This window comes from Drosophila suzukii, chromosome 3 (genome assembly GCF_043229965.1).
Source record: "Drosophila suzukii chromosome 3, CBGP_Dsuzu_IsoJpt1.0, whole genome shotgun sequence".
Lineage (NCBI taxonomy): Eukaryota > Metazoa > Arthropoda > Insecta > Diptera > Drosophilidae > Drosophila > Drosophila suzukii.
In genome coordinates, this window is record NC_092082.1 from 34,992,943 (window position 1) to 35,001,784 (window position 8,842).

General features: G+C 44.8%; 1 protein-coding gene across 1 annotated transcript; it reads right to left on the reverse strand.

Annotated features, from left to right (window-relative positions):
* Positions 1 to 6,368: 6,368 nt before the first annotated feature.
* Positions 6,369 to 7,627, reverse strand: LOC139352756 (uncharacterized). Its single transcript, XM_070995386.1, has 3 exons — positions 7,611 to 7,627; positions 6,823 to 7,359; positions 6,369 to 6,729 (listed from the first exon to the last, which is right to left on the reverse strand). The coding sequence occupies exons 1-3, from the start codon at positions 7,625 to 7,627 to the stop codon at positions 6,369 to 6,371; spliced, it is 915 nt and encodes a 304-aa protein (XP_070851487.1).
* Between the last annotated feature and the right edge of the window lie 1,215 nt (positions 7,628 to 8,842).

Below are 8,842 nucleotides of genomic sequence, written 5' to 3' on the forward strand. Positions count from 1 at the left end.
ATTACGCAATTTTCTTTTAATGCCGACCTATTACGGTTATCTGGATCTATTATATCAATTTCCGACTATATATGAATTTAAAATTTCCAGTCGACATTGAATTTGAAGTGGATTTAACGAAATTGTATTCTCCTCGAAAGCTTTCCTCATTCTTGTAATATCTTCACCAACCCTATCTACCTGCGAAAATAATTTCGTTAATTGCACCGAGGAGCAGCTATCCTCCATCTCCCCTTCTGTCTTCGATGCGCTATCATTCTTTTTGGTTTTTGTAGGTGCCATTTTAAATAAACGATTATTTAATTTATTACCATATATCAAATAGTTTTCTCTTTTTTTTGTGTATTTATGTAGTTATGTTTCTAGGTGGCTCGAATAAATTTGTTTAAGTGTAACAAAAGAAATGAGAGACGAGAACATAATTAAGAGAGTGCACCAACACCCGAAAGAGAAAACACAAGCAGTTGCAGTTCGTCGCACTGGCGCTTAGCGGTCTGCCTAAAATCTAAGTTAAAACAGCTATAACAAAATAGAAACGAAAAGGCAGACACTGCGAGAACTAACTGTTATTTTCCACTGGCACTGACGCTGTTACGCTTGTTAATCTCTTTCGCGAGGGCGGCACCAAAACTAATTGGTTCTTCACTTGTATTTATTTATTGATTTTTTATGTGTTATTAATTTTGTATTGACTGTCTCACAATTTTTTGTGGCGGTTTTTATTTGTGGTTATTGGGAATATATAGTCACGAAAATTGTTTTGCTTCAATTATTATTATTATTTTCACCAATGCCAAGGCAATAGTTCCAACTAATATTTTTGCAGCGATCAACTATTGATTTGACACGGTACCTGGTCATCAGAAGAATCCACTTCCCTCAAGTTGGCGTTGCGGTCCATAGATGTTAGCTCCAGTTAAAAAGCCAAAAAATTCCAAGTCCAAATTCGCAATGTCCGAAATAAATGCCAAGTCTTGGCCTCGAAATTCGCAAGCAGCTAAGCGGTCTTTGAAATGATTTTAAATCCGAACAAAACTTTTCGAAGTCCCTGTTCGGGCGCCATGGAGAAAATCGAAGCCAAAATTAAATTATTTATAATTGAGAACGCCGAAAAGTAAAAAGACTTTGGCTTGGCTGCTGCAATATTTGGGGGAAGAGAGAATACAAGACTGGCCGATTCGATATTCAAAATACAACTCGTTTATTGTGTCCAGCAGCGCAGTTTTGTGAGAGCCTTTGCAGGCCCGCTGAATCCGATCTTAGCATAGATCTGACATAATAGTTCTGGGCCTGTAAGCGGTGAACATAACGTTGTTGGGCTCTCTTAAGCTGTTACTTATTTATATCTTAACATAATTTAACTTCATGATTCGCGTTCTGCGCTTCAACACAACTCCTCAATAGAAACTTACATGCTCCACCGACGCACGTACTCAACGGTCAAGAACTAGAGAACCAGTGTAGCCATAAAAATGACTTGCCCAAGCAGAAAGGTCAAAACAGAACACAAACCGCTATGGTGGCCCACAACGATGCCGAGTCTTAAAAGCGAGTGCAGAACTTACTTTAATAGAGCTAAGTGTTACAACAGCGAAGCTTCCTGGAACATATACCATACGAAGCTAAGACTATACAAAAAAGAAATAAGAACATAGAAGCGAAGAGAATGGACTAACTTCTGCAGAAGCATAGAATCTACTGCGGAGGCATCCAGACTCAGAAGAATCTTAGCAAAATCTCCAGCAACCATTGGCTACCTAAAAACCAAAGCTGACACCTGGACGAAAAACAGACATGAATCCCTTGAACTCCTGCTAGTCACACATTTCCCTTAAAAAGGGCAGGACCTCTACATTGAGGAGATCCCCGACGATCAGAGCACTGCCAATATCTCAAACTCGGACCGCATCAAGTGTGCTATTAACTCTTTTAAGCTCTTCAAATACCCCGGCCCTGACAGGTTCTTCCCTCCCTTGGCTGACAGCCATCTTCCACGGCTGGCTAGCAATTAACCACATTCCATCCAGGTGGCTGGACGTTAAAGTAATATTTATACCAAAGGCCGGCCAACTTTCCCACATCACCCCAAAGGACTTCCGCCCGATAAGTATCTCTTCTTTCTTGGTAAAGACCCTGGAAAGGCTAGTTGATACCCACATAGGACTAACTACCAACCCAAACCTACTCTCCAACGCACAACATGCGTACCATAAAGGCAGATCAACAGATACCGCCCTCCTCTTGTATAGAATGTGGTTTCTGCAACAAGGAATACTCTCTGGCAGCTAGAAGGCGCCTTCAACAACGTCACCCTAACGGCTATCACTGGTGCTCTGACTGAACTGGGCATTGAGTGGCCTATAGTGGAACTCATACACACCATGCATACGAGCAGAGTACTGTACTCCACTATGGGATCTGCACAATCGACCAGGAATGTCAGCAGAGGAACCCCACAAGGGGGTGTACTCTCTCACCTCTTCTGTGGGTTATAGTGGTCAACAAACTACTATCACTTCTAGAGGAAGTGGGCACTTAAGTGGTAGCCTATGCGTACGACGTGGTTATCCTACTGCTAGGAAAACTTCCTCAAACTCTCTGCAATCTGACGGAGACAGCCCTATTCACCCTCTCTCGGTGGACAGCGGAATGTGGACTGGGAGTTAACCCAGAAAAGACCGAACTAGTTCTATTCACATGGAAGTATAATTTACCAAGTCTAACTCTACCAAAACTACACCAAACGCGCCTATTCCTTAGCAACCAGGATAAGAACTTAGGTGACATTTTTCATAATAAACTCAATTGGATACTGGGACTCAGCAACCACGACTACTGCCGCAGCTGTAAGCAGACAGAGGAGAGCTTTGAACACCTCCCCAGCTTCTGCCCAGCGCATAACCTCAAACGATTTCAAACCCTAGTGAGCTACACACTTCCGAACCTTGCGGCCATACACGCCGTAAGCACTCCCAAACTCCTATGATTCCTAAAAAGAACAAACTGGTTCGAGAAACCCAATAACCCATAAGCTAGCGAAAAGGATCTGCATAAAGATTACATGGTATCACAAGGGACCCAGTTTTCCCCAAGTGGGGGGATTAGTTGTCTTATCTCCAACCATACCTACCTTACCTAACCTAACCTATAGGAGGTTTCGATGGTAATCTCTGGCGGTACAAAATAGAACTCATCAGACGTGGCCTTCCGCCAAATACCAAGAGCTTTCGTAGTACTTTCGGCATCGATACTAAGGAAATCATCCTGGAGAAGATGTTCGTTCGGAATGTCCTCAAGAATGCTTTTTTTGTTGGAAGTCCACTTTCTTGAAAGGAAAACTGCGGAGCTGTGAGCGTTCTCGAATGGCTAGTCGGGATTCTTGTACTAAATTTGCTCCCGCCAGAACGTCATCGAGGTACATGAAATGCCGAATAAAGTTGCTAGCTCTTGAAAGCTTTTTTTCTACGTGATCTGCCAATTACTGGAGTAAGCGTATGTCGGGAAAATGTGCACAATTGACACCGAAGGTCACGGTCCTTAACTCAACATCGCGTTTTTTGCCTATCTTGTTTCGGAATAGGATCTTTTGGAGTATGGTTTGGATCGACCCAACGATACAATTGGAAATATTGCCACATCAAGATCTGAGTGCTCAAATCAAACTGTAGGATTGGACCGGCATGAAGAACATCGTTCAAGCCTGTCACATTTGCTAAAGGGCTGGAAGCATTAAATACCACTCGTACCTTAGTGGTGGCGCTTTCGGGTTTAAGTACAGCGTGATGTGGGAGGTAGTAGCTTGGAGAATCGTGAGGCAAAGGAACCTCAATCATGTGACCTTGATCCAAATATTCCTGCACAACGGAATTGAACTGCTCTTTGAAAGGACAGTCTCTGTTACAGCGACTCTCATTTCTCAGAAACTGAGCTAAGGCAATGGAAAAAGCAAAATTGCTTTCGCATTAGGAGTCCGACTCTTTTACCATTATTATTGGTATATTCTTCACCTCCCAAAACTTTGTGAGAAGTTTGTCCAATGACTCCTCAGAAGTTTCTCGGACTAACGTTGTAAAAGCTGCGACCCGATTGGTGCTGGAAAAATTGAACACTGTGCCTTTGAGTACCCAGCCAAATATGGTTTCCAGACCCAGGAGAGAGACACATATGTTATTTAGCTCCGATGAAAGCGTCTATCTGGGAACTTTGGTAAAACGTAGGATCTGCCGAAGAAAGGTTGGGCAAATCGTTTAAGGCGCCTTGTGGTATCGGATAAGATGGCAGATTTCCTTCCAATTCCAGTAGCACGTAAGTTGCTGTATCTATCTGTAGGCCCCGCGTCGCAGGTGATCGAATGCTTAAATGGCAGAGCCGAGTCGACTGAGCTGCGACTGTCTTATTTAAGACAGAAATTTGGGCTTAAATGATGCGAAATGGGAGTTTAATTATATTGAAAAGGCATTCCGTAATGACTGTAGCCTCGAAACCTGAGTCGAGCAGCGCTCGAGCTCGATAGTTCGGCCCCATGTGGCACATGTTAATTATGGCCGTGCCTGATAGAACCGTGTTAGTCCCAGCTGCGAATAGTTATGTAAACTAGCGGAGTTTTCAGATAGGTCACTGGCCACTGGTCCTGCGCAATTTTGTGGGTTTCGCGCCGTGGCCAATTTGGAATTGGACCTACTTGGATTAGAATTGCCCCGATGAAGCAGCGTGTGGTGTCTACCTCGGCGAAATCTCCTCCGCCCCCTAAGTCGTAATAGTGGAACTAATGTCTAGGCAAACCTCAAATTTTGTCCCAGAGCGAGCGGAATTGTTCTTAACAAACTTGGCAGGTGTGGACAGACGGAGGTGACGGCCCTGAAGTTTCAATCGTTGCCTTGTTGTCGGATACCGTGGTGAACCTAGCTAGGGCTGCCATTGCAATTTCGTTACTCATTTTTGCCTGAGAAAGAGTTGCTAGTGACTTTACGGACGTTTTGTTCTGGACTTGCGGCCTAAATTTAGGCGTGAGCGCTTTTAGAGACGATCGTTTCTGATTGACTATTGGAACGGACAGCCTATTGTCGTCTCCTTGGGTGTCTAACGAAATTTCGCTCTTTGCCTCGATTTTGGGGCAACTGGGCTAGCTGTGCGCGCGCGGAGAGATGCGGAAAGCGATCGCGTTGTATTTGCAGGCGGAGTCCAAAGTCCGGTGCGTTCCGTTATTTCTTTTCTCTCTCTTTCTCCAACATCTAGTTCTCCAAGCTCTCCTTCTCCAACCCCTCGTTCTCCAAACTCTCTTTCTCTGCAATAAATACGTTTAAACCAAAAACTCTCAATCTCTAACCTTTCTTTCCTCAAACTCTCTTTCTCCAAATTCTGTTTCTCCAAACTCTCATCTTGGGGAGTTATTTAACAACTGACAGTGTCATTCAACACATCTCCTTTAAACACATTTCCTTCAAAGGGCAAAATTAATTTTAAATTACAAACTAATTTTATTATTTCCAAATTTAAAGCTGTTTAGAATTTGTAAATGAAATAGCTTTTACAAAAGGATATTAGTAGGTAATATAAAGAGCTTATATTTAAAAGAATCTTATTTTACCCCGTTAGCTGCAAAAGCATATGTATAGTTGTGTCCCCTTCTTGGTCCTCCAGACTGTGGTGATGATAAGCTAGCTCGGATGCGTGTCCTCGGTATATAATATGGAGAGATGAGAGCAAGATGTGTGCGCAAGTTGCAGTCTATAAGTCCAGGGGTACGAGTGAGTGCACCTAAGCCTGAATTGGCAGAAGACAGAGCTTTGTTACGGACCGTTTCAGCTGTCCCTGCTTAGTTTTAACTGTAACCACCCGGACCAGTGCGTCCATCCGTGGGTGTAACTCCATACGCCCGAACAACCATTGTGACGGGGGAAACCGGTCGTCCTTGATGATGACAAGGTCGTTAAGCTGAAATCTTTCAGTCTCCTGACACCACTTTGGTCTTTGCTAAAGATGCGCTAACCAGTCACGACTCAAAGCTTTCCAGAAATGTCGTATCATCATTTGCTCGATGAGGAACTGCTCTGCGAAGGATCTGGATTGTGGGTGATATTCCGGCAGAGCCAGCATTGAGTCTCCGATCAGGAAGTGCGCGGGGGTTGCTCTTCTAGATCGTCCGGGTCAGCTGTGAGAGGACAAAGCGGCCTTGAGTTGAGACACGCTTCTATTCTTGCGAGCACCGTGGACAACTCTTCGTAGGTAAGCCGTCGATCTGCAATGACACTCTTTAGATGGTGCTTAACCGACTTTACATTGGCCTCCCAAAGCCCACCAAAGTTAGGTTACAGAGGAGGTTTAAAGTGCCACGTTGTGCGCTGCGACGCAAGCTTGGAAGCGATGAGCTACTCGTAATCCGCTTGAAGCTGACCGTAAACCGTCTTCATCACATAATCTGCAACAAAGTTGGTACCGTTGTCGCTGTAAAGGTGCTGAACCAGTCCTCGTCGACCGGTGAACCTGTCCAGAGCCAGTAAAAAATGCTCCGTGGTCAGACCTGTCACCGCCTCCAAATACACCGCCTTTGTTGCGAGACAAATGAACACAGCGATGTATCCCTTGTTAAAGCTAGTGCGTCGTAGACGCGCTGCCTTAATCTCTATTGTGCCTGCGTAGTCGACACCAGTGGCAATGAACGGTCGACTAGGGTTGACCCGATGAACAGGCAAGTCCCCCATAAGCTGAACCGTAGTAGTGGGTCGCGTTCTGAAGCAGCGAACGCATTTCCGTATAACCCTTCAATCTGCTTGCCTTCCTTTCAGGATCCAAAAACGCTGACGCGTGTGTGCCAAAGTCAACTGCGCACTTCCGTGCAGCGTTAGATAGTGCGAGTGACGTATTACTAATTCGGTGAAATGATGTGGACTTGGCAGGATTATTGGATGACGACGTTCGTGCGACAAACTCCAATGGCGAAGTCGTCCCCTCACCCGCAAGATGCCTTCCTCTAATATCGGCGACAAATTTAATAACTTGCTCCGCGAGGGCAACCGTTTGGAGTTCATTACAGCAGACAAGTCGGTTGCGAACGATTCGCGCTGTGCGATCCGTACGACGGCTAATAAGGCGTAGTCGAGCTCCTCAATACTTAATGGCCCAAAGCGTCTCTCTACCTTGCCGGACGCGTTGTCCTTGAAACGCATGATGCAACCGGTGATTCGCAAAGCCTGGCTGATTGTAGAAAATCTCTCAAGAACGGGACTTTTGGCCCCCTTTGCCTCGAAATCTGTCGATGGCCAACATCCTTGATTGCGTACAAGCCTTTCTGGCCCCCGCAACACCAGCTCGAAGTCCTTTAGCTCGATGGGAGTGTAGCGCAGTCCGCAGTCCACTGAACTGGCGAGGAATGATCCAAAACGAAGGCGACTTTATTCGCGACAAAGGTCTTACATCTATTGACGTCTCCAAGCAACCAGTGCAGCACAATTGTAGTTTCCGTTCAACAAAAAGTCTGGACAGGAATGGAGCTCAGTCACTTAGCCATAAATAGCCATGTCACCAATTTGATGGCCAATACCGCCCCACATAGCTCTGTTCAAGGTACAGTTAAGGTGTAGTATGCATGTATCATTGTAGCGAGTACCCACTGTACCGACACCAACATTGTGTTACAGTGTACTTAAAGAAATACAAAACTGTCAGCCGCTAAACTCGTGCGGCCAGCCAATATAAGAATGCGACTCAGAGCCCAACTTATGGGAAGTGCTAGTGTCAGCATATTCCCATGGCCTGAGTACAGACAATGAATGCATATACAACTTCTCTCGCGCTCTCGCGGCTATCAGCCAAATACAATTGTGAGCATATACTTTGATATATACATGACGGCCGCTGCCAATGTTTGCAGGCAGCGCAGCCGCAATTAGCTAGCTGTAAGTCACTCGAATTATGACCATCAATCAATAAAGAACAAGCTTGGCCGTTGGCCACTATAACCAAATCTTTTACTTTATTCTGAGGATAATAACACACATCTAATAAATATGATATAAATAATACATGGCGACCGTGACAGTGATGTCGAAGCAAACAAAGTTTTAATTTGAAGTGCGAATTGTGTACAACAAACCAAAATAAGTGCACCAGCAACAAAAATTGAAGAAAATGGTGATGGTACAGATTGTACAACAAGCAAATGTTAGAGAAATATGATGCAAATGCTGAGAAAGTGATATTGATGAGAGAATCTAATGGTCAGAAGGAAGAGCAAGCGCCTACGATAAAGGGGGCTATGTAAATCCGAAGACAAAACAAAGTTGAAGAAACGCGAGGGAAGCCAGAAGAGAGGAAAAGCTATTAAATAAATAATCTACGTTACTGCCTGTGCGAGGACCAGCACCGGCGCCGCCTAAACCCATAGGCCAGGGACGACCACAAGAGAAAAAAAAGTGTGGGAGGCATGGCAATTCCTCCTACACCTACGTTGGAAAAGTAATGAACATAAACGACGACGTTGGACTGGACAAAGCTGCTCCTGTCGAGCAAAGGGATGCACCGAGTCTAAAAGAAGCTCTAGAGGTGTGCCCCCTCACAAAAGCTGAGTACAGGGCACGCCAGCAGAAGAAGGACAAACCAAAGAAGAAGAGGAGCGGCAGGAGAAGTAAACTCTTGCGCCAACGGAGGTTGGCTAAGGACCTAATAAAGACGGCAGCGACATCTGAAGAAACACAAATACACAAGGCCGAATTAACAAAAATTGAGGACAAACTTCGTACTGGTGCGAAGTAACGTAACCAGGCTGCATTAATTGCCAATGCCTAAGTTACCTTAATATTAAAATCTTACACTCAAGCCGATGCGTGAAAACGCTGCTTGAAAA

Bases quoted from the DNA above. Each gene is read 5' to 3' on its own strand.
- LOC139352756 (XM_070995386.1), bottom strand. The intron at 6,730-6,822 runs GTTGACTTTGGC...TCGCTGCTTCAG, and splicing joins ACGCTGCACGGAAGTGCGCA to AACGCGACCCACTACTACGG.